The sequence below is a fragment of the Pipistrellus hanaki genome, assembly GCF_964339955.1.
Source record: "Pipistrellus hanaki genome assembly, chromosome: X".
Taxonomy (NCBI): Eukaryota; Metazoa; Chordata; class Mammalia; order Chiroptera; family Vespertilionidae; genus Pipistrellus; species Pipistrellus hanaki.
In genome coordinates this window covers 3544915-3571292 of record NC_140524.1, presented here as the reverse complement: position 1 = coordinate 3571292, position 26378 = coordinate 3544915, and the positions used below count along the sequence as shown (strand labels likewise).

Sequence of the window (26378 nt, the reverse complement as noted above, 5' to 3'; positions counted from 1 at the left end):
AAGACTGACAAGCTTGTAAACTTACAACCTAGTGGGGAAAATAACCAATGAACACATAAATAAACTAACAACACAGTCTCAGTGTTAAGTGCTATAATTCAATCAAAACTATAAGCCAACGATTTTTTCCTCTCAAGTGAGAGGTAGTCAGGGAGGGCTTCTCGGTAGAGGAGGCTTTTGTGCTGAGAACCAAAAGATATCTATTTGGGTCTCATTAAGAATCAGAGCAACTTGAATAAACAGTTCCTATTATGTACTGGTTTCCAGCAGAGACTTGGAGTTAATACAACTTTTGGGAGTTCGGTTCAGGTTCAAAACCAGTTTGGCCCCCATCATTCCAAGTTCCTCCACAGCCTCTCCTCCCCCCGTACCTTGGCATATCATGACTATTAACCAATTTTCATCTAAATCAATTTCCTGTTAGATGAAATGCTATTGCTGGTTTATCTTTAGAAACAAGAGATTGAAAGTTGAACAGTCACTGAATTTATGAATGTAACAACCAACCATATGGATTATAGAATTCCTATAAAGTAAATTTACAGAATAAACAGAACAGATCACCCAGCTCACTTTCAAACTTCAACATTCCTTGCTTTCTTACAAGAAGGTGATTTTATTCACCAACTGCTCAAAAACCCTGGCTGCAGAGAACAGGAATTTGGATTAGCAAAGTCATAGGAATTTTTCTTCCTTAATGATCATGCTGGCACAGTCTGGCTGGGAGGAAAAACCTTAATAAAACCAAGGGGAGATCCCCTTAGTCCTCCTCCCATCCCATTGAACTGCATCCTACCAGTCAGAAGCAAAAGTCTTCTGAAGAGGTTTTAAGGAAAACTATCATGTCCTGTTTTTTTCTGAGCCAATGGGTTTGCTGAACACATCCTTGAGCTGGGATACAGGCAGAATTCAAATCAAGTCTATGCTGTCAATTGGTTGGTCTCCTTTTTTTTTTTTTTTTTTAGAAGACTCCTGACAGTGCTCTCTCTGCTTAAAGATTGTAGAGGCGAACAGCATTCTCACGCAAGGTGGCTAAGGTGCGGTAGAGTGGCTGTTCTTTGATTATAGCCATCTCTTGAATTGTGTGCAGGGCCATGCCTGGATTAGAGTACTGGCAAAAGCCTTTGGGAATCCCACGAGGAAGGAAGTAGGGTGCATCGGTTTCCACAAGAACTCTCTCCAGTGGGATCTTTCTCAGAGCATCCCGGGCCTGCCAGGCCGAAGGGTAGGTCAGGACTGCTGTGAAGCCCACAGACATGTTGGGAAAGTACTCCAAAAGGGGCTCAATGACCGGGTAACTGCTAGTGAAGCAATGCCTATGGATCACGTAGTCCTGAGGCACACGCTTTTTCATGATGGTCAGCAGGTCGTTGTCAGCATCTCGGCAGTGGATCACCAAGGGCTTCTTGAGGGACACAGCCAGCTGCAGCTGCCTCTCGAATACCTTGTGCTGCTGTGGGATGGGCGTGGTGCACTTGTAAGAGTAATCCAAGCCCATTTCCCCAAAAGCCACAGCCTTGGGATGCCGCAAGCCTTGCAGAATATTTCTTTCCTGATAGTCATTGTAGTAACGGGCAAAATGGGGGTGACAACCAAAGGCCCCCCAAACCAGATCCTCACTCAACAGCATCTCCCACAGGCCATCCTTCATTGTGCGAGGATCACAGAAATTAGAGATGCAGCCCTGAAATGACTTCGGGAAGGAATGGCTATATATTTGTCGGAACTTGGCAAAGGTCCCTTTGAAAGACAACTTGAAATACAGCATGTCCAAGTGGCAATGGGTGTCAATGAAACCCTCCTTTAGGGTCTGCTCCCAGTGGCTCCTTGACAGGGAACTGGATGCATACCTTCCCCCAGAACGTGCTACTGTCTGCTCTTGGAATGCTCCTTTCTCCCTCACCACAGCTTCCGAACTTCTGGAGAAATGACATGAACAAGCATTCTGGGTGTAACCTTGCCCTGCTGCCTGCGGGTCTCTGGACAAGTTTTGGGAGCACACTGCAGGGCTGGAGCAGTAATTTCTTACGTAGCCCAAGCTGCTGTTCCCAGCCTGGGCTGTATTATTGCTGCTGTCGCCCATGGAGGGATAGTGAGAAGGCTTTGGAATGCAGGGCCAGTAGCAGGCATAGTTAAGTAAAGGGCTGCTGTTCAAAGGAGGCTGGTATATGGCAAGGTGAGTGGTGAAGGAGGAAGACTTTGAAATTCTTGAGGGACTCAGTGAGCCTCGCCCCAGTGAGCCTCGCCCCACTGAGCCTCGCCCCAGTGAGCCTGGCCCCAGTGAGCCTCGCCCCAGTGAGCCTCGCCCCAGTGAGCCTCGCCCCATCTGAGAGAATCTGACTATTGAAATGTCATCTACCTGAGAGCAGGCCCTTTCTGAAGAGGGGTGCTTAATCACTGCATCCCTTTCATTGTGCTTTTGGATTTCTGAACGAGAGTCACATTTGCCCAGAAATTTGAACGCTGTAGAGCCTTTTTCAAAAAAGACTAATCTGGAGTCACTACAAGGCTTCTCACCGGATTGCTCCTGAGGATATATAAATACTTGTCTGTCGTGCAAGTTGCTGACATTTATCACCATCTTTTCCTTGACCTCTGGCCCTGACATGTGCTTTTTCTGAGGAACAGAGGTGACAGCACTAGCCGGTCTTTCACCAGGATTGGGATGCTCTCTAGTGCTCGGTGTGGTACCAGTGGCAGCCTCTCCCTCTTCTTTTGGCATTGGTTTTACCAAGGTGCTCTGGATAGCTAACCCATAGGTCATCGAAGAGCCTTGGTTTTGCTGTCTACCGCACTTTCTCCAAGACTTGCTTGGCTGCTCACGGTTACCATTTTGACTCTCATCTTTGGCTTCAAATTCAGAGCTCATAGACTTATAGGAACTGTATTTGGAATTAGCTTTAAAGTTGTAGGCATCGTCTCCAGAAGCCATTTTTCTTAGAAAGGCGCCAGCCAGGCAGAGCGCGTAGCACCTTATGTAGCACCTTATGGGGTGTGGTGGGGGTAGGCAGAAGGGGTTCCAGACAAAAGGAACCCGAAGCGCTCCGAATTAGGCAGTCTTTGGAGGCGGCTCCACCCACATCTAGGCCTGAGGAATAGGAGGAATTTCCCTGGCAGGCTGAGCCCCTGGAAAAACCTCGGCTCGAAGGCCACAAGGTCTTCCTTCGGGCTTTCAGACACCCAGGACTGCTAGACTCTCCTGAATGGGAGGTAGAGCTATGAGGTGGCCAGCCGGAGGGGCCACTTCACTGGGATCCCAGTCATTTGCGTTTGCCGGGGGACCCTACCTCTGAGGCGTTCCTGTGGTGCTTGACTTTGCACCCGTCCGATGGCTACGGACAGGTCCGCTGTCTTTCACCAGCCCATCACAGTTCTCAGTGTTTCAGAAATATCAAAGGCCTCACACTGAGTTTGTGATTTACCGAGAGGGAGAAGCCTCAAGGCGGATTCACCGAAGGCTCAGTATGGCGCCCAAGCCCACGATGTGCTTCTGAGGTGACTAAGAACCTTCTTCTTCCGGTGTATCAAAGCACTTCCAGGATATTAAGGCACTTCCGGTAGGGGATGGGAGTGGGGAGGGGGGTCTAAAGTTCCATGTGGTTTGAAATAGAAGACCTTTCTGAAATGTTGAAGCCCTTGAAAAGATTGCAAGGTGCCTTACAGACCACACTCAGAGCTCTCTTAAACTAGCCTTAGAGGTTTAAGCCACCAATGTTGTGAAGGAGGACATTGCCAAATCTAGTTCCCGAAGGGAGGGGTGAAGGAGTACAGCTCACCCCTCCCACAAGTCCTTTCCACCGGAAGCACTCACTTCAACCAAGGGGGACGGTGGCCGGCATAGGGAAGAATGGGGGAGTCAGGGCGGAAGTGGGGGGAGTCGGGGCAGGAGTGGGGTTGGGGGAGGATATGGCAGGGCGCGATTTGCAAGGAACCCTTCCGACTCCCCTCAGGTCAGTGTACCCCTAGAGCTGCCGCCATTGTTTGCCTTTCGTTCCCTTTCCCCCCATATTCTTTTCAAAAAGCATAGTTAATCAATAAAGAAATAAAACAAAAAACAAAAACATAGTTACAGCTTTTAAAACATACTTTAAACATACGTGCTTTCAAATCCAGTATGCTACCATTTTCAATCCTGTTTTTTTTTTCTTTCACTCAACATTTCTATATAACCTAAATATTTTTCGTATTGTTGCAGTTTTTTTTTTAACCATCATTCTAGTGCTTTACTCATAATCCAAGAGTACATAGATGTGCCATAATTCACCAGACGCTTCATTTTGGTTAACCCTTTAAGTTCCCTCACTCTAGTTTTTTCTCTCTAACAAAAGTAAATGCTGCAAAGAACATCTTTGCACATGTTTCTCCATATTTTGCTTTTCTTCTTTGGGCTATAGGCCCAGAAATAAAGTTCCTGAGAAGTATAGGAATTTTAAAATGTCTCTTCATAGCACCGCGTGGTCCCATAAGAATTGTAATAATTTAACACCCATCCAGTAACCCTACCAGGTGCATTTAATAGAAGAAACAAACAAAACCAGGGACTCACTGTCATTTTAATTTGCAGTTACCCGATAATTTCTTAGAGTGAATATTTTCCTTTTATTTATCGACAGACTCCTATATTTGCCCTTATTTTATTAATTTGTAAACAGTTTTTAAATCTGTGAGGAAAATGCTGCTTCTTGTGTGTGGGAATGGCTTGTAACTTATGGATTTGAATTCTGTTTGCTTGTATTTTAGTTAGAATCTTTGCTTTGTAAATCATAAGTAGTGAAATTGCTCTGGAGCAATAGTTCTCAATATTAGCTTGCACATTGCAATCATCTGGGGAACTTTAAAAATCACTGATTCCTGGGCACACTCTGAGAAACTCTGATTTCATTCTGTGTGTGTGTGTGTGTGTGTGTGTGTGTGTGTGTTCCAAGCATCAGTTTAGAAAGCCCTGCAGGTGATTCTAATGTGCAGCCTGGGTGAGAATTATTGCTGCACAGTTTCCTTTTTTTCTTCTTCTTTTTTTTTTTAATGGTAAGACTATCAGGCACTGCAATTCACCTTCATGCTATTTTATTATTATTATTATTATTATTATTTTAAAATATATTTTATTGATTCTTTACAGAGAGGAAGGGAGAGAGACAGAGAGCTAGAAACGTTGATGAGAGAGAAACATCGACCAGCTGCCTCTTGCACACCCCTTACCGGGGATGTGCCCGCAACCAAGGTACATGCCCTTGACTGGAATCCAACCTGGGACCTTTCAGTCCGCAGACCGAGGCTCTACCGCTGAGCCAAACCGATTTCAGCTATGTTATTATTTTTGGTATCCTGGGGGAGTTATATAATGTTGTGGAAATTTATTTTTCTTGAATGTTTGAAAGAATCCATTAGTGAATCATATTGGTTGGAGCCTTTGTTGGGGCAATTATTTGGGTAATTTTTTTTACTTTTTATTTGGTTATTTATTCATGTGTTTTGGTAATTCACAATTCTTACAGAAATATCTCTTTAATTGTAGCTTTAAATTTATCTTTCATAAAAGCTTGTATAATTTATCATAATAAGATTATAATTTATTGCATCTCTATGTCATGTACTATTTCATTATTTATATTTTTTCTTGATCATCTTAGAATTGATCTATTTCATTTATTTAAAGAACTTGGTTTTATTTGTTGCATTTGTTTTTCTTCTTTCAAATTCATATACTTGTGCTTTTATCCTTTTTGCTTTCTGCTTGTTTTTCTTATGACACATTTTTGCACTTTCAAAAATTTTTGTTCAGTTCATTGGTCACTGGTTCAAAACTCTGACTGAATTTCAGAATTACTTAGGGAACTTTAAAAATATACCAATGCCAGTCTTACCCACCCCAATATTCTGATATAATTTATTTAGACTTGGCTCTTTTATTTTTTAAGTTCCTAATGTGAAGTCAATGTTAAGAATTGCTGTTAGCACATTTAACTAAGTTAACTTTCTTTAAAAAATATATATTTATATTGATTTCAGAGAGGAAGGGAGATGGAGAGAGAGACAGAAACATCAGTGGTGAGAAAGAATCACTGGGGATTGAGCTTGCAACCCCGACATGTGCCCGACTAGGAATTGAGCAGTGAACTCCTGCTTCATTGGTCAATGCTCAACCACTGAGCCACGCTGGCTGGGCTAAGTTAACTCTCTTTAACTCTAAGTTCTCTTATGTAATAATCTAAATCAAATAATTTACCCAAGATTTATAGGTTTGCCTGTATCTTTTATGTTGGTACGTTTAAAACATTTTAGCCCAGCCGGCATGGCTTAGTGGTTGTGGGCTCAATCTCCAGTGTGGGGTGTGTAGGAGACAGGGGATCAATGATTCTCTCTCATCATTGATGTGTCTATGTCTCTCTCCTTTTCCCTTTCTCTTTGAAATCAATAAAATATAATTAAAAATTTTATTAGAATCAATACTTGAATTTATCAATTTATTCTCAGCACAATGATTATGTAAACCAAAATTAGTTTTATGGTGTAATAAATAAAAGAAAACATTTATTTGAACAAAAGAGCTGTAGCTGGGAGACATAGATTCAGGTAGAAACCTAATTTGTTTTCCACTGAAACAAAAGGGTGGCCACCTTTTATAAAGAAAGGTTCGCCCAAGTTCCCAATTCGGTCCATTTTATGCAAGTTGGGGCAGGTCTCAGTTCATTGGTGAAAAGACAAAACCAGGAACATCCTTGCAGTGGTTGACTCAGAGGGTGTGAGCATGCATGGGGATAGTAAAGGAGGTTGAGATCTCAGTCTGTGTCTTTTCCTGAAATGCAGAGGGCATCAAAGGCCTCTGTCAGCAATGGCTGCCACCTTTATACATGGGAGAACTGGAACTCCCAGTAATGGTGCAAACCAACACCTTAAACATCACCTCTAGCTAAAAACACAAGGTGTGTTGGGAAGGGGAAGGCCAGTTAGAGGAGGTTATTTGGAAAGGCACAGTAAGCGAGGGTAAGGTTGTTGTGTAGATTTGTTACTGAGAGAATACCCTTGCGCATGGAGATTTTCCTTATACATGTAAATGTTTCTTACAAAAAGGTAACTTTTACTCAGTTTCTCCTGTGTCTACAGTTTCTTAAAAATAACCACTCTAAAATAATCCTTATGCCAAATAGGCATATTTTGAGATGACACATTGTGCTCCCCTTCACTTTCATGGTGGAGTTCTGCAGCCCTGTATTCTCAGGGGACCAGAACATGAACTATCAGTATATCCATCTCCTAGAAATATGGAAGCACAGTCTAAAATGATGTATTTTTTCTGTTTGTTTCCATTTAGCATCCTTTACTCACTTTTAATTCGTCATTAGATTGATGAATATTTAATGATTACATACATGACAGTGTTTCAGTTGATCTATGCCCAGTTTGGCCATTTATCAATATATATCAGTTTGGTCATTCACAAATATATATCATAAATATATATCAGTATATCATTCATAAATATATATTCACTAGGGGCCAAGTGCATGAATTCGTGCACCTTGGAAGGAACTGTGGGCTGCAGTGGGCACAGGGATGGGTCTTGGCCCATTCTCTGTGCCCCCATTCAGTGCCTCCTGCCAAGGCCCCAGTCCCCCTGCTGGCAGCCCTGCTCCCGCTGCCACTCCCACACACTGACAGCACCAGTCCCACTCGCACCCACTGACGTTGTAGAGCGATTGGGGCCAGCGCCATTAGCAGGTGCAAGCAGCGGCTCTGGTGCCAGGTAAGGTGCAAGTGGGGCTGGTGCTCGCAGTGGGTTCGAGCAGCAGTTCTGGCACTGGCAGTGGGTGCGAGCAGGGCCATTGCTAGCAGCAGGTACAAGAGTCAGCTGCTGGCCTCGATCGCCCCTCAGGAGCAGGGGGAGGTAGAGAAGTCCTGAGGAGTGATCAGGGCAGGCAGCTGCCACTCACACCTACTTACAGTGCCAAGCAATTGGGGCTGGTGCTGGGTGCCTGCAGCAGGTCTGAGTGGGGCCAGTGCCAGTAGCAGGTGTGAGTGCCAGGCAGGACCGTGGTGCATGGGTGTAAAGAATTTTCAATAACCATCAGAGGCTCTCCCTGATGACAGCAACCAGCACCATGTCTTTGTTTGACGCCCCTGCTCACCTGCTCCACCATCTTGTTGCAGCTGATGCTGGCTATGTTCTGCGTGTGCCCCCTGGTGGTCAGTGCACATTTGAGTGACCAGTTGTTCCACTGTTTGGTCTATTTGCGTATTAGCCTTTTATTATATAGGACAACTACATTTCAGGTCATTAATAAATATATATCCAATACATAGAAGTAGGTGAGAGCTATGAATATTTTCTCTATACTTTCTGACCCAATTACCAAAAGATAAATTTCAGATTGAATTCTACTGTAGGGATGGAAAACTTTTCCCTTCTTCCTTCTAGGATCTTTGGCTAGCCTAGTAATTAAACTGATTTAAGATAGACTAACAAGAAGAAAATAAATTTTGTACATATGGCAGCCCCATAAAAATGTGAGACTTCCTGGTAGTCAGGAAATTGAGGCTTACATACATCTTGAGCTAAGGAGAAGATCTTAGGGCTCTGGGGCTTCAAAGGAGAGTGGAACAATTCACAGGAAGTTGGGCAGAGCAAATGTTTGGTAATCAGATGTTTGCCATGCCATGCAGATAAGTCTTTCTGATTTAAAAAGTTTTCTCTGATAATAGCTCTCTTCCTGGTACAGGGTCCCTATCTAAATTCTTTTACGTAGTTAAGTGGGAAGTAAAAGTTCTTCCTGAATCTGTTGGGCCCCTATTGTTTTCAGCTTGAAATAACTCACTTGCCAAAGTGGCACATTCGGGGTTTGGGGGAGGGTACACTTTTGTTCTCCCTGGCTACCTTTACTGAAAGCTCAATAAAACCCCAGCTCTGTTGTCCTTTTAGGTGTTCCAGCAACATCTTCTCCTACTTTTTCTTACTGAGATATAATTCATACAAAATAAAATTCAGCATTTTAACATGTCCAGCACAGTTTGGTGTTCAATATAATTTTTAATTTTTATTTATTTAAAATATTTATATTTGAAAGTACTACATATGTTCCCTTTTTTCTCCCATTGATTCCTTATAGCATACCCCCACCTGCCTGCCCCCAAATTGAGGTAAAAATTATATAACATAAATAAAACATTAGTCATTATAAAGTGTTCAATTCAGTGACATCTAGGATAGCCACAGTGTTGTACAACCATCACTTCTTTTCAGTTCCAAGACATTTTATTTTATTTATTTTTTAAAATATATTTTTATTGATTTCAGAGAGGAGGGAGAGGGAAAGATAGAAACATCAATGATGAGAGAGAATCATTGGTTGGCTGCCTCCTGCACGTCTTCTCCTTGGGATTGAGCTGGCAACCGGGGCATGTGCATTGACTTGGAATCCAACCTGGAACTCTTCAGTCTGCAGGGCAAAGCTCCATCCACTGAGCAAAACTGGGTAGGGCATAGTTCTAAGACATTTTAATAACCTCAGAAAGAAACCATGTATCCATCCAATAGCATCTTACCAGAAATATTCTCTCAACATAAATACAATATTATAGTCATGAGTTTAGCTAACGTCTAAATGGAATCAGGCTAGATGAATTCCCCAAGAAAGCAGCTGAACATGGGACCATCTTGGAATGAAGCCAAAGGTGCCATTTGAAGGATATAAATCTCTTGGCTTACTAGATATTTAGAACCTGAACTGGTAAAGAGTGCCTAGTCAATATTTGTAACTGATTTTTTCATTTTGAATATAATTATTTCACTAACTAAAACTCACTTCTATAACCCTTTATGGTAATTAACAAAACTTCCTGTTTTGATCAGAGATAAACTACTGGTGCATTTTATCAGCTTCTTCTAAAGTGTGGGCTTCTGATAGAATTTTACTCAACACTCCCAAAGCATATACACTGAGTGGCCTGATTATTATGATCTCTGAACACATAATAATCTGGCCACTCAGTATATATATATATATATATATATATATATATATATATATATATATATATATATATAAGAGGCCCAGTGCGTGAATTTGTGCCTGGCTGGGGTCCGGTCAGCCTGGCCAGGGAGAGGGGACATGGGTGGTTGGCTGGCCTGCCTCTTGGTCAAACTCCTGGTTGAGGGGACAATTTACATGTTAGCCTTTTATTCTATAGGATATACACTGAGTGGCCAGATTATTATGCATTCAGAGATCATAATAATCTGGCCACTCAGTGTATTCCTAACTAGGATAACTGGCCACCCAAACAGACTCACTCATATCTATTATATTGTCTATTTTGAATTACCCTGATGTTATACCATATGCACAATTAAATTTTGCAACTTTAATGATAAAAATTGGTAAAAAAAAAAAAAAAAAAAAGGGGGAGCAAAGGGAATATTAAAATGGAGCTTTCAAGTATCCTGTGTCCCAGGTAAAGCTTAAAATGGTAGCCTAAATCAACTGTTCTCTTAGTTGTCCTCAATTACCATGTTTTTCTCAGTATGTGAGCATCTCACCATTTGATAATTATTCCAATCATTAACTATCCTCTCCCACCCAATACAACCTAAGCCTAAGGAAGCTATTTAAACTGCTCTTCAACAAGAGACCTTTGCTTCATTCAACATGGGAGAAAATTGGGCTGTGTTGTATTACTGAACGAGGCACAGTTTCAGTGGTTAGGGTATTCGAGGGTATTTTTTACTATCTCTGATTTTTACTGACTACTTTATAATCTTCCTTTCCTACCTGAGTGTTCCACCTACCCAAACACAACACAATGTGAGATGAGACTGGGTCTGGCATTGAGCTGGGTTCTTTGAGGTTCCTGAAGAAGTATAAGGTGGGGTCTCTGGTACACTAGAAGGATTTCAGATATGCTTGTCTGAATTGCTCTCAAGGCAGGCAATCAGCAGGACCAGAAGTCAGGATAATTTTTATCCTTGAACCAAGGTAGTTTTGTGTTATTTTTAATGGACAAAAATGACAAAATTTATATTTACCTTGTGAGAAAGAACATTACTTTGTTTAAAACACATACATATAGAACCCCACTGTGAAATTACAAAGACAGACAATTCAATTTATAGTAGAGATGAATGATGGATTTATTGCTTTAATGTCATTTAAAACCAGATGGTGATGAAAATATAAAATAATCTTTATATACTGAAATCTGGATTGTATATTCATCATCATGGCTGATGTGTAGAATATCTTCTTGCAAAATAGCCTCAACTTTTTTTTCTTTACAGTAACAGAAAGGATATGGACAGTAAGTTAGCTTTATTGATTTTAAGTTTGCTGAATTTTTTATTTCTTAGTTTCTAATTATGATTCCAACAGGTATTATCTTTTGATGCCTATGAAGAAGCTGAAATGGATGATAAAAGGATAGAAGATTATAGAATTAGACGCTATAAAATCTATTTCTACCTTGAAGATGACACAATTCAAGTGAATGAACCAGAGATAAAAAATAGTGGACTGCCTCAAGGTATCTATTTAAAGCAGAGTTATAGTTCTTTATTTTTAAACTTCTGCCTTTATGTACTGTCTTTCTGTAGCTTTTTAAAAAGACCCCATGCTGCCCTAGCTGGTTTGGCTCAGTAGATAGCGAGTGTTGAAGGTCCCAGGTTCAATCCCCTTCCGGGGCAAGTACCTTGATTTCAGGCTTGCTCTCCAGTCCTGGTCAGGGCGAGTGCAGGAAGCAACCAATTGATGTGTCTCTCTCACATCAATGTTTCTTTCTTCCTTTCTGTCTTCTTCCTCTCCCTTCCACTCTCTCTAAAAATCAATGAAAAAATGTCCTTGGGCGAGGATTAAAAAAAGAAAAAGAAAAGAAAAGAAAAGAAAAAAGACCACATGCTACTTCTTATGTGTTTAACTTGTTGGCAATGGTGAATATACACATGCTATTAGCTTGTATTTACTAATGGTGATTTATCAGATTTCTTGCCCCCTACCTCAACATTGGCCACTTCTCTCACTCTTCTGTGACATACTTGTATTCTTTCAGGTGATATACTAGTATGAGCAAACTCTCTCATGCCTGACTTTTTCTCTTTAGATATTTTGGTCTTTTTGCTATGATCATATTACTTTCTTCACAATAAACACTCTCAACGGGAGAGAGAGGATTGTTTTCTACTGCCACTTCCAGATCAGTATTCTCTCTTTTCTTTAATTTAGTGCCATTTGCTTCAACCACCCTTTCATCTTCATACCCGTTAACTACAGACTTTGATGATATTTGACAGAGGGTTATTGTTCTTTCACCCCATGAACACCAGTCATCTTTATCCATATTCCACTTCTGCCAGACAAGAGTTAACTCTGTGATGTGGCCACATGAGAAGCATTATTAGAAGCATGGCAGAGATAAGGGAAGTGGCTGATTTCTTGTTTATGCTATTTGTCAATCATGTGGGACAATGCTGAGTGCAGTATGCCTTCAGTGTATAGCAACCATGATGGGGAAAGAACTGAAAATTGTCGAATATAAGGCAAATTATTGAAATGGAAAAATCTTTAAAGGGAATACTTAGGTGTGCCTGATAAATGTCTTCAGAAATCTAAAGGGATATCATGTTGAGGAGGGGTGACCTAATTTTCTGTATCCTTAAGAACAGGTTCTAATAGATCAGTATCCAGTTCAGTAAAAGGAATACTTTTCTGAAAGAGAGCTGCCAGAACTTATAGTGGATGGCTCTGGATGAGCATAGTCAGGGTTGGGTGGAGAAGGGAGTCACATATTTGTTTTGGTCATTGGTATAGATGGATGGTCCTGGGAGCAGGTCAGGGGTTATTTTTCACTGACAGTTAGTAGAGGTATAAGAAGGGAGTTTGGTGTTTGGTGTCAATGACCTTCCAAGGCCCCTTTAATCTCTGACAAACCATGATTCTTGGATGTATTATTATCTCTTTGTCTTTCTGAGTACTGCCATCTCTAATAGCTTAGGCTCTGAAATTGCCTTCTCTGACTATTGTCTCTACTTCATTTACTTTTCCTGCTGTTTACTCCCACCATCTTTGTTCTGTATTCTAATAGCAAAACATATCTTGAATCTGTTCATGTTTCTCTGTCCCCTTTGCTACCATTGTAACCCTGAATAACCTTATTTCTTGATTAGAATAATGGAATAGCTGCCTAATAGATCTCTATGATTCCATTTCTGCTCCTTGAACAAAGCAGCCAGAGTACAGTGTGGGATATTACCTTGGTGCAATGGTGGCTTCCAAGAAGCATGCATATGGGCTTTCCAGAGACCACAGAGCAGAAGCCTCATGGGCCAAATTAAAATGCATCAGTCACATAATGCATTAAAATGATTTCAAATGCATAGCAAGAACCAGTGGGGAGGAGATGAAGTAGGTTCACACACTTAGGACAGGGTAAAAGTGAGTGGAATGACCACCTTGCCTGAATCTTGGAATAAAAAAATGGTCCTATGTGTCTCTTTCTGCTGCATCATCTCTTCCTGCTAATTAGGTTGGGAGACCATAGTGGAAGTTCAAGAAGGACCAAAGACAGAAGGGACCTTGGGGTAATGGCACATAGTGCATCAGAGAGATGAAGGGACAGTGGGCCTGGCCACAGCTGCAGCTCACCAATACACCTGCTGAATAGTAGAGACTTTTCTTTGTTTCTTGGGCAAAGGACACATGGGGCCAGAATGTGTATCACCAAAGGATGAGTGGCCGAATTAAGGCCTCATGAATATTGAGTACTCATGAATATTTACATATCTTGTAGATTAGTGTATGATGAATATTTAGAACCCAGGTGCCTCATGTATACTTAATATATACTGAAAATTAGTTATCTCTTGGTTCTTCCATAACTTTCTCTGTTTAATATATACATGCTTTACTTACTATTTATCATTATTAATGCATTTTATGATTTTCTGCCTATGTTGAATAAACTGTTTATTTGCTACTTATTTGGCTTAGTGCCTTCATATTGATATATTATACTGGATTCTAGGGGGAGAAATAGAGGAATTTTGGGACCTTGAGAATAAGCTGGTCATGAGTCAGTATGCAAAGGACTTCCTTCAATGCTCAAGGGAATGAGGTTTTACTTAATTTTTAAAAAATATTTTTTTTTATTGATTTCAGAGAAGATGGGAGAGGGAAGGAGAGATAGAAACATCAATGATAAGAGAGAATCATTGATCAACTGCCTCTTGCTCCTCCCCCCATACAGGGCATGTGCCCTGACTGGGAATTGAACCGTGACTTTCTGGTTCATAGGTCAATGCTCCACCACTGAGCCGTGCCAGCAGGATGATTAAACTTCTTCTTAGAGCATGGCTTCATTGTGTCTGGATAATGAATTGGGAGTCAGTTAGCATTGCCAACATATTCTCTGCTAGGCACTGTGCTTGTTTTGGGGAAAATGGAAAAGGAATAAGACCTGCTATACGCCTATCTTGTGGAGTTTATAGGAAAGCAGGTTTAGAGAGAGAGAAGGGAACAGGTGACTAGTTCAAGAGTTTTGCAATTGTTTAGGTTAGAAATGCTGAGTGTCGAGACCAGGACTTTGATGATAGAAATAGAAAATAGGGGAAAGATTTTAGAGACATTTGGTTGGCAGAGTTGATAGGCTGTGAGAAGTGCTTAAATACACCGTATGAGGAAGGGGAATATCTAATGATAAAGTGTTTACTTTATCATTTTCTTACTTAATCCCCTAACAACCATCTAAAATAGGTCATTGATGGTTTTTACAGAAAAGGAAACAGGCTTAGAGAGATAATTTGCTCCATCTGAGCCTTAAATGATTGCATCAGAGCTCACTGTGTGGTTGATGCATTAATAAAGCCCAGGAGCATGGAGCAAGGAGAAGCATTGGGTTTGGAACTGAGATATGTTTGTTTGGGTCATGAGGACTTTGAAAGTGTGTTGGGACATCTGTATGGTGTTGCCTAACAGGCAGGTGGAACCTTGACATGTGTTTTCAGGGAAAAAGTCAAGACTAGAGATGTGGATGGTGAATTAGGGGTGTTCAGATCATGAATACAACTAGGCTTATTCTACCATGTTTGAATAGAGCTTCTGTTGAGGTGGTGGAAAGAGGAAGAAGATTTGATTTGGTGTCTGCACTTGATTTTACTAGTGGAGGGAGAATGGAGAATTTGTTTGAGGCTGCAATATGAGCTGTCCTCATTATTCATTGCGTTTTAACTGATATGTTCTCTACTCTCTGGTCTTTTCATTTGAATAACTTATGATTTAATGGTAAATCTTTTAGGAAATATGGAAATGCTTTAATATATATATATATATATATATATATATATATATATATATATATTAATAAAAGGGTAATATGCTAATTAGACTGGGAGACCTCCTTCCGGAAACCTTCCTGACAAAGCCATGGTGGCAGGGCTGAGGTAGAGGTGGTTAGGGGTGATCAGGCCAGGAGGGGAGGGCAGTTGGGGGAGAGCAGGCTGGCAGGGGGGCAGTTGGGGATGAGCAGGTGGTATGGGGACAGGTGGGGGCGAGCAGGCTGGTAGGGGGGTAGTTGGGGCAATCAGGCTGGGGGGTCAGTTGGGGGCAGCAGACTAGTGGGGGCCAGTTGGGGGTGATCAGGCCAGCAGGGTGGGCAGTTGGGGGCAATCAGGCTGGCAGGCAGAGTGGTTAGGGGTGATTTGGCAGGCAGGCAGGTGAGCGCTTAGGAGCCAGCAGTTCCAGATTGCGAGAAGGATGTCTTACTGCCGGTTTAGGCTCAATCCCCCAGATTGGAGCATGTGCAGGTTGGGCTGAGAGAAACAGCTCCCCCTCCACCCCCCCGTGCATGAATTTTGTGCACTGGGCCACTAGTGTGTGTGTGTGTGTGTGTGTGTGTGTGTGTGTGTGTGTGTGTATTCCTCACCCAGATATATTTTTCCATTGATTTTCATAGAGAGTGTAAGAGAAAGGGAAAGACAGAGAGAAATATCAATGTGAGAAAAACACATCGATGGGTTGCCTCCTCTACATGTCCTGACCAGGGTCCAGGCTTGGGAGGAGCCTGCAACTGAGGTAGGTGCCCTTGACTAGAATCAAACCTGGGACACTTTGGTCTGCAGACAGACACTCCATCCACCGAGCCAAACCAGCTAAGGCAGCCTTGATATTTAAAAAAAGGTTTTCACAAATTTTTAACGTTGAAAGTGACATTTTATTTTGTAAATGGATAAGAGTTCTCTGACTCTTTAGAGTCATTTCTAACACGTATAAGGCAGTTTTTAAAGGTTTACAATAATGTATTAGAAAATGCTTGAAGAATTATTTCAGAAAAGAAAGAAAATTTATAATTTTTAATTTCCATGAGCATGTATTTTATATAAGTGTGTCTATTAGGTAAGTGACGTATTGTTTTAGTAAAAAAATGTTTTCTTGTAAGTTTACACTTAAATGCTTTACTCTGATATTCTCTAAATAAGCTTTCCTTATTTTTGATTACCTTCCCTACATGACACCAAATTTATACAAGTGAGGGACAGGAAGTCTAGGACATCCTGAACCTGCATTAGTGACTTGCATTGATTTTTATTATTTTTAAGTGAAAACTCATATTCCTGGAGCTCACTGGCACCTGCCCAGTGAGTCTTGGTTTTATTAAACTATCCAAGAAAACAAATGAATTGCAAGATCCTTTCTTTTATTAAGAGTTTTCAATTTTTCATCCTCTTGGTTTCAAATCTCACATAGGCAGACTCCAAAGGCAAATTGAAGATAGTCATAGTGATTTATTTCAAAATGATTTTTATGTAAATAGTAGGGAATGTTATTCATAAACACCCAGGGGGAAAAAACAAAAACAAACCCTGAGTAAAAGACAATCCTAAAGTATCCTGTGAAAATTTCAGAATTTCTGATTGGCTCATTCTGATGAGGTGGTTTCTCTGAGTGAAGACACAGCTCAAGGGGTTTGTATAGGATACATAGTAATCATGATATGTAACGAGCCGAATTTGTCAGCAGAGTGAAGATACCTGATGGGGCCCTAACTGGTTTGGCTCAGTGGATAGAGCGTTGGCCTGCGGACTCAAGGGTCCCAGGTTCGATTCCGGTCAAGGGCATGTACCTTGGTTGCGGGCACATCCCCAGTAGGGACTGTGCAGGAGGCAGCTGATCTATGTTTCTCTCATCAATGTTTCTAACTCTCTATCCTTCTCCCTTCCTCTCTGTAAAAAATTCAATAAAATATGTTAAAAAAAAAAAAAAAAGACACCTGATGGGCTCTAGCAAGTCCTGTGGAAAGCAAACATCAATAACCAAGCTTTGTTTAGTGAGAAACCAATCTCTCTTGGAATTTAATATGATGATTTTTGTGAAGGAAAGTCTGTTTGAATAGAGGATACTTTGAAAAATAATTTAAATACCATATTTTCCGGCGTATAAGACGACCTTGAAACGGAAAAAAAGCCTGTTCAGATTGGTCAAAGTCAGAGAAGCGGTCTATTAAAAAAAAGAACTGGTGTTGCCTCGGAAGTGGGGGGTAGTCTTATACAGCGAATATAGGCCTAAACCTATGTTTTAACTGTAAAATTAGGGGGGTCGTCTTATACGCCGGAAAATACAGTACCTTCTTTAGCCTTTTTCTAAATAAAAAAAAACCAAAAAAACAAACAAAAAAAAACTGGCGAAAAGAAAACACAATGAATCATTGGCTCTGACCTGGGATGGGGTGTGTAGTAGTTCTTTCAGTTGTGTCTTGAGTGGTCTGGGACTGCTTTTCATGTGCCTGAGGGCCCTGGGAAGGGGCTAGGGGTCACATTTAGGTGCTGCACACTGATGGTCTTCCTGTCACTTTCTAAGGGTTTCAATATTTTCCAAATGAACTAGGAGGCCAGATACACTTGTTGGTTTGCTTGTTTTTGTGTGGAGCAGAATGTTTAAAAATTCGTGCACCTGGATTTAGCCTCCCTTTTAGTTGCCCTCCTATCATGTAAAGTTTTTAGGGAGAGGGGAGTTTAGAATAAGCCAAAAACAAAGAAGCATCCCTTACCAAGGTGCCATAACGGGCATTCAGTTATATGCAGCTTCTAATCAGAACTTATTTGTAATGTTCCTGAATCCTGGCTGTCAGAGAGATAATGTGTATTGTAAGTCAAATCACTGTTGCACTTTAAGGCTTGCTTTCATTTACTGCCAGGACATTATTCTCTTTTTGGTTAGATGTGTTATATTTGTAGAATTTGTTGCAATGTAGTTAAATAATTTACACTGAGCCAAGAATATCAGAGGTTAACCCCAATAGTTTTACCTCCAATTGTCTAATAGAAAAATTGTTTGTCAAATACTACCATGTCCAAATTAATCTATGCTAAAGAAATGATAATGATTATAAATGTGTTATGATATTCTGATAAGGCTATACCAGTTTTCTGTTGAGAGAGATAATTAGAATCTTCTGACCTACCACCAGAATTTCTGATTCTGTACTGTAGGCCTGGGGTCTAGAACTTGGTTCTTAGTGTATCCCTGGTTAAGAACACTGATCTATCTATGGTAATAAAAGTGTAATATGCTAATTAGACTAGACATCCTTTTGGATGTCCTTCTAGGTGATCTTCTGGATGAAGCTGCAGTGGTGGGGGCTGAGCCCCTTGCACAAATTTCATGCATCAGGCCTTTAGTGTTGAATGAGAGTGGTAAAAGAGGACTTCCCTATCTTATTCCTGTTCTTAAGGGAAATGCTTTTCGTTTTTGTTCACTGAGTATGATGTTATGATATATAACATTATATATGGCTTTTATTATGCCTAGCTATGACCCCTGTATTCCCACTTCAATAAGCAATTTTATCATAAATGGGTACTGGCTTTTATCAAGTGCCTTTTTTTTTGCATCTGTTGGTATGATCATGTAGTTTTTACCCTTCTTTTTGTTTTTGTGATGTTTCATGTTTATTGATATGCGGATATTGTATCTTGCCTCTCCGGAATGAATCCCACTTTATCATGGATCCTGCAATACATTTTCAGTGTATTGCAGGATCCAGTTTGCTAATCTTTTGTTGAGGATTTTAGCATCTATATTCATCAAGGATTTTGGCTTATAATTTTTTTCTTTCTATTGTCTTTATCTGGGGTTGGAATTAGGATAATGCTAGCTTCATAAAAATGAGCTTGGAAGTGTTCCCTTCTCTTAAATATGTTGGAATAGTTTGAGAAGGATAGTTCTTAGCTTCTTTGAATATTTGATAAAATTTGCTTATGAAGCTGTTGAGTCCAGGACTTTTGTTTGCTGAGAGTTTTTTAATTTAATTTTATTTTTTATTACTCCTTTGATTTCTTTAGTTATAATTGATCTATTCAGATTTTCTGATTCTTCCTGATTAAGTTTTGGAAGATTGTATATTTCTAGAAATTTACCCATTTTACACAGGTTGTCCATTTTGTTAACATATAATTTTTAATAGTATTTTCTTACAAGCTGTTGTATCAATATGGTGTCAGTTGCTACTTCTCTTTTATTTTTAATTTTATTTATTGAGGTCCTGTCCCTTTTTTTCTTGATGAGTCTGGTTAAAGATATGTCAGTTTTGTTTATCGTTTCAAAGAACCAGCTCTTGTTTTCATTGGATGTATCCTAGGTCTACAATGTTACTAAAATGAACACAACATACTTAATTCTGGGAGGTAAATTCCTAAAAACTAAATTTAGTGGTATGAGCAAAGATCTAAAGCAAATCTCAACCAAGTGAAATGAAAACACATTAAACAAAAAGGGATCTGTCATCATTTTGATCTAAACCACAGGGAGATGTTAGAAAATTAAAGCTTGCGAGTATAATCAGATAGCAGGGCCTTTAAAAATTGGAAGAGGGATGTAAAATATCAAGATAAGGAAGAGCTTAAAAGCAGGTATCTGAGCCTGGACATCTGCCCAACTTGGGACAGTGTAGAAGGTAAACATCTAAAGATTTAAAGGGCAAATATAGTGCTTCTGGTGTTGTTCTTCCATTTTGTAGCATTATTTTTATTTTATAGCCTGATGATCATGAGTGTTTTTCAGTGTGTGCCAAAGATATGACATCCTGCCCATTTCTTTGATATTCCAGAACAAATTCCTGCTGATGGGGTTTCTGTCATGTATCATGGAAGACTATAAACACACACATTATCAATAAATAGAAATTTCAATTCCCAAAGGACACAATTGAGAGAATCCTCGAATATATTATTGGAGGCTCTCATGTGCAACAATACATTTCAAATGGCCCACACTAGTTTTCTGATCAACACGGAATTGTGACTTTGGATTTCTTGTTATTAAAGTTTTTTTTATTTGGCTTTAGACCTGCCTTCTTTTTCCAACACTTGGACAGTCAGATCTGTTTCTGTTACCACGAAAAACTTGTGAAAACCATCTGGTGAAAGAAGTATGGGAGCTAAGATAAGAAAGAGTGTGGGGGCCTGGGATATGCAGGCTCCGAGGGAAGAGCAGCTTTATCATCTCTCTCCCTTTCATGGTCGCTGTCAGTTCTCCCTATTTCTATCCTGTTTTGCCTACAAAACTCCGACATTCCTTCACTTAATTAATTGGTGGCTTCAGTACAGTGAGATATAGTTCAGTGCAAGCTGTGGAAAGTAATGGTATTTACTTTGAGCTTGAAAACCCAGGTTGAAGATCTTTTTCTGCCATTTGTTAGGGCGTGACTTTAGGCACACCACTTAGCTAGTCCAGCTTTGGTTTTCTTATCCATAAGCTGAATATTTTCATTTCATGCATTATCTGCCTCATTGGGATTATTGGAGATTACATGAGAAAATGTACATGAAAGCATACTTTAGGGCTATGATAATTATGATGATGATTAGTATTGAAAGCTCAGTAGGTGGGCTAGTTCTTCCTACCTAGGAAAATATAGGATTTCTATTTAAAATCTTACTGAATAGAAATTGCTTATTTGGATTTTTATAATAAAGTACAAATGTAAGATAGATGGAATTTTTGAAGAAGCTCCTGACTACTGAATGAATCTTATGTATTTAAAAAAAACTGTCACAATGTAAGTATTTTTTAAAGTGGTATATAATGGTTTCTGAAAATACCTGAAATGCCCATGCTTTCATAGATGTGTAAGTATGCAATTTGTTTTAAATGTCTAATCTTGAATGATTAAGTAATTTGCATACTATTTTCAGTGGCATGAACTAAAGGCTAATTGGAATGTAATTTTTTGCAGTGAAATTATTTCATCTTTTATGTAGTACATTTAAAAATATTGAAGGCCAGTTCTAATTTTATAGTTTTATTTTTTTAATTTAATGTACCAACTAATTAAAAATTTCTACAAAGAAAAGAAGATGAAAATGATTTCAGTAAATTTTCTTTCAACAGAGTGAAAAGATGATTAGTAGAATAATGGAACAGAGCTTAACACAGTACCTGGCACATAAAGATATTCATTAAATGCCCCCCAATAAATTGTAATGAATACTTAATGAGTATTTCTAGACTTGGGTATAGGTGCCATTCTCAGTGCTATATAAAATGAAGAAGATTGCATGACATTTTTGTACTGAAACACTTATATACAGAGGTCACACAAGCCAATTTTTCTTCAGCCATTAGAGCCCCAGTTTGCTATGCTTGTCTTTTCTCTTTACTCTTTTTGTAAAAGTATGTTTTATTGATTTCTTATAGAGAGGAAAGGAGACAGATAAAGAGATAGAAACATCAATGATAGAGAAACATAATCAATCAGCTGCCTCCTGCATGCCCCTCCCCCAACTGGGGATGAAGCCTAAAATCCTTGCCTGTGCCCTTGACATGACTGGGAATTGAACTGGTGACCTCTTGGTTCCTGGGTTGATGTTCAACCGCTGAGCCATACCAGTCAGGCCCCTTTACTTTAAAGTAGATTTTCAAGCCTCAGTTAGTCAGCTATGTTGAGAGATAATTCTCCATGGGTATTTTGCACTTCTGTAGATCATGCAAGCAGAGGTACCAACTACTCTCTGTTCAAGGATGTTTATGTAGCAAACAGATTTGGAAGACAAAGATAGTATCTCCCTCTGGAGTAAGTTACCGATTTGCTCATAGCCTTGGAAAGTAGAGGTGGTGTTTCATTCCATAACAAAGCACAGACATGCTTACTGTCTAGTCCCATGGTTGGCAAACAGCGGCTTGCGAGCCACATGCAGCTCTTTGGCCCCTTGAGTGTGGCTCTTCCACAAAATACCATGGCCTGGGCGAGTCTGTTTTGAAGAAGTGGCGTTAGAAGAAGTTTAAGTTTAAAAGATTTGGCTCTCAAAAGAAATTTCAATCGTTTACTGTTGAAATTTGGCTCTGTGGACTAATGAGTTTGCCGAACACAGGTCTAGTCTAATAAAAGCAATGTCTTCCTCTGAGACAAAAGGCAGGAATGATTGTTTCCCATTATAAAAGATTTGGATTCCCTACGCTCGGGGTTCCTCTCCTGAAACCCACTGTGTATTCAGGAGTTACCAGGATCTGGTATCACTTGTGGGAATTGAAGCTCAGGAAACTGGTGCAAAAAATGCTGATGTTTTTACTACTAGTATTGTTGTTAATAAACTGCCCTTTGTTTATAACCAAAGCATCTCTTGAATGTTTGGCAGGCTAACTCATTAGCTTGCAAGTAGAATAAAGTCACAAACTATAAACAGTTCTTGACAGCAGGTTTCAGCAGTGTTTGGGTAAGTTGCCTTGTGTGATGTGGTGTTGTTGGTACCCTTATCTAGGAAGGGAATCCAGTGGCAAGCCACCATTTTGAGTGCACTTAGGTGTTTGGGGTCCATATTTTCAAGAGAAGTGAATGGGCATTATACGGTTGGAAGTAAAATATGGGATGGGATCAGAACCTTTGTCCCAGAGCACTGTCTAAAACTATGGAGCCTCTGATAATGCTCATTTTGTGGGTATGGTTGGGTGGAGGTAGAAAGAGGCTACAGAGGAAGAAGAAGAGAGAAGAGGGTGGTAGAGGAAAGAAGATTCTGCAAAGCTTCAAAGCAGCATAAAGTCATTTATGTTTATAGGATCTGTAAATCATAGTGTTGTCACCTACCATAATGCAGCTTATTACCTTATATTTTTGAGCCAAGAGTATACATTTTGTGTAAACAATCTGCTTGGGGATCTCATTGCTTTGATTTTTGAAATAGTGACAGAATTATTCAACACACATTTTTTTTTTTTTTGTAAAAGGTGGAAGATGTAATTGGTCTGAAAAGAAACCAGAGTATATCAACACATACTTTTGAATGCCTATTGTGCTCAAAGCATTGTGCAAAGTGTTTAAGATACTATAGTGAATAAGTGAAAGAAAAATTGCAATGGCAGCAGCTAACTTCCACAGAATGCTTATTATAATCTAATGCTAAGTGTTGCATATGCATTTTACTCAATCCTGGCAATAACCATAAGAGGTATCAGATAATTTGCATAGCAATCTTAGAGTTAAGAAACCTGTCATTAATCACACCACTGGTGTCACATCAACTTCAGTGGCTTCAGCATTGAATGGCAGTGTACACACAGATGCAGACCCTTTGTTGGTGAGGATGTGAACCCTACACCCAGCACCGGAGGCCATGTAGCACCCGCCAACTCAGTTCAAGTGGATTTCTTCCAGTAACTGCCATTTAAGGTGGTTGGTGCTCACACCATCCACGTTGTTGTCCCTTCCTCCACAATGTCATATCAGAGACCTCCCACACCCTCCCTTTCTCACAGCTTAGAACACAAGACCTAAAGAGACACACAGAAACTGGGAAGAAAAAGGCATCATCGCAAGCTGTTGCCATGGCAAACTCTTAGTGCCTTTTTTAGTATGCTCACATTGGATGAAAGTGACCATGCTTGTTCTGGAAAAAGGCATGGTGACAGTGTCTGGTGTGTTCACTTTTTATGCCCTCTTCTTCCCTCCTACCCTTGTCTTTATGGTTTATTAAAGTACTTCCCTAGTACCACTTAGGCAATTCTAATAATATGTAAGACTGGTCAAATAACTCTGGACCTCAGAAGTCTCAGCTTCTTCTGGCTTCCTCAGAGTTTGAACATACTAATGCTGCCTCCAAGAAATAGCCCTTTGCCCAGATCACTGTTGTAGGAAAGTATTTGGGGCTGTTATTGATATGTGCTGTGACCTCTTCCTTGTTAGCTGCATGATGAAACAATTGTTTTTTATTTCACATCACAGGGACTTCCATCCGGCGTCACCGGATTCCTCTCCCACCTCCTAATGCTGAAGAGTTTTATACTATACATGATTTCAATATCAACATAGATGTTGTCTTTTATGGCCGGACTTTCAAGATTTATGACTGTAATACATTCACAAAAAACTTTTTGAAGAAAGTAGGAGTCAGACTGAACCCCCCGGGAAAGTGTCCAGATGATCCTTACACAAAGTTGCGGAAAGAGGTAAGAAGTTGATATATAGTGAGTTCTTTTCTTCAAAATGAGAATCCCTTCAGTCAACAGAGGGTATTGGTTACTTCTGATGCAGATGTGAAAGAACTTTGAGGACAACTGTTGCTGGAGTTGTCCACTTGTCCCTTGGGCTGGAGGGAACGCTGGCTGTCAGCCTCAGTGTTAGAAAGTCTCACTAACTGCCCCTGGCCACACTTCTCTCCATGGAGACGTCCTTTCAGGCAGTAGGAGTCTTCAGTAAGCCACCCACATGGGACAATTTCTAAGAGCCCGCAGTTGGTTTTGTTGTCTCTGACAGTGAATCCACACTTACCTGGCTTTTCTTTTCCATATATATATATATAATTTTATTGCTTTTTTATAGAGAGGAAGGGAGAGGGATAGAGAGTTAGAGAAATCGATGAGAAATATTGATCAGCTGCCTCCTGCACACCTCCTACTGGGTATGTGCCCTCAACCAAGGTACATACCCTTGACCGGAATCGAACCTGGGACCTTTCAGTCCACAGGCTGACGCTCTATCCACTGAGCCAAATGGTTTTGGTATTGTCTTTTCCCATTTTAGTTCCCTAACTCTGGGAAAAATTTTTGCTTCTTTTCTACTGCTTTACTAAACCAAGCCTTGGGTACATCTTTTACTTTTTTCCTTCTACCTTGGAACTTCCACCTCTCCTTATGGTGGCATCAGATACAGAGATGTTCTGGAGGAGTAAGGAGGGCCATGATTCTGATGTTCCCCCATTATGAAAGAAAAGTATGACCCCGATTAGTGTAGGGAGGAAAGAATAAGTATTTATTGTATCACTGTTTTCTTTCTAAAGTTTATTTTAAATGACCCCTTGGTCCAAATGTTATGTTTTATAAAATAATCTGAACACCCAAAAGGGTAAGTGTCATGTAGAAGGTTATATACCTAGTCAATGTTCTTTCTAGGACTTGAACTCAAATTTTTTGCTTCTTACTTGATTTTCATTATTGCCATTTGTTCTCATATATATATTAAATTGATTTCAGAGAGGAAGGGAGAGGGAGAGAGAGAGATAGAAACATCAGTGATGAGAGAGAAGGATTGATTAGCTGCCTGCTGCACATTGCTTCTGGGGATCGAGCCCACAACCCAGCATGTGCCCTTAACAGGAATCAAACCTTGGACCCTTCAGTCTGAGCCAAACCAGCTAGGGATTCCTTTTTCTTATTGAAGTATGATTATACATAGTAAAATTCACAGAAATTAAGCATATAGTTGGATGAGTCTTAAAATATACATACACCCATGTAATCTATACCAAAATCAAGATATAGAGCATTTTTACTCGCCCCCCCCTCAAAGTACTCTCATGCCTTTTTCTAATCAGTCATTCTCCTCCCCAGGGTTAACCACTATTCTCATTTCTGCCTCTATAGATTAATCTCATTTTTATTGTTTATAAAATTTGTAATTCATTTCCTTGCAGAAAGATAATATCCAAGTTAGAATAAAATTCTCTTTTGATTCTGTTTTAATCTCTTGTTAAAAGCTGCATGTAGAATCATTCATCTGTTCTTGCCTTTTAGCCCCAGCAGAATTACTCTTTAATGTTGTAGGCATACAACCCTTCTGAAAAATATATATTGTTGATCCTGGAGTATCCAAGGTGAAATCTTTGTGGCATTATACCTGTGTACACTTAGTGGACAGATTATTATGATCTCTGAACGTATAATAATCTCACCACTCAGTGTGTGTATGTATGTATATGCACACACACACACACATATATATATTGCATGAATTTGTGCATGGGTGGGGTCAGGCCAGCCTGGCCAGGGACAGGGGACATGGGCCATTGGCCGGCCTGCCTGCTGGTCGAACTCCTGGTAGAGGGGACAATTTGCATATTAGCCTTTTATTATATAAGATATATACTGAATGGCCAGATTATTATGCATTCAGAGATAATAATAATCTGGCCACTC

At 40.1% G+C, this 26378-nt stretch overlaps 2 protein-coding genes across 2 annotated transcripts in view; one reads left to right on the top strand and one right to left on the bottom strand.

The window, feature by feature from the left end:
• The window catches only part of EFHC2 (EF-hand domain containing 2), a gene marked incomplete at its 3' end in the record, with an annotated part of 139345 nt that overhangs the window by 31986 nt on the left and 80981 nt on the right, over positions 1-26378 (top strand). The window contains exons 3-4 of the mRNA XM_084870884.1: positions 11364-11514; positions 24190-24413. Coding sequence (XP_084727010.1) covers positions 11364-11514; positions 24190-24413 — 375 coding nt within the window. The remainder of the gene's footprint in view (positions 1-11363; positions 11515-24189; positions 24414-26378) is intronic.
• On the bottom strand, positions 992-2932 carry LOC311615371 (putative deoxyribonuclease TATDN2; the record flags this gene model as incomplete). Its single annotated transcript, XM_084870817.1, has 1 exon — positions 992-2932. The coding sequence occupies one exon, from the start codon at positions 2930-2932 to the stop codon at positions 992-994; it is 1941 nt and encodes a 646-aa protein (XP_084726943.1).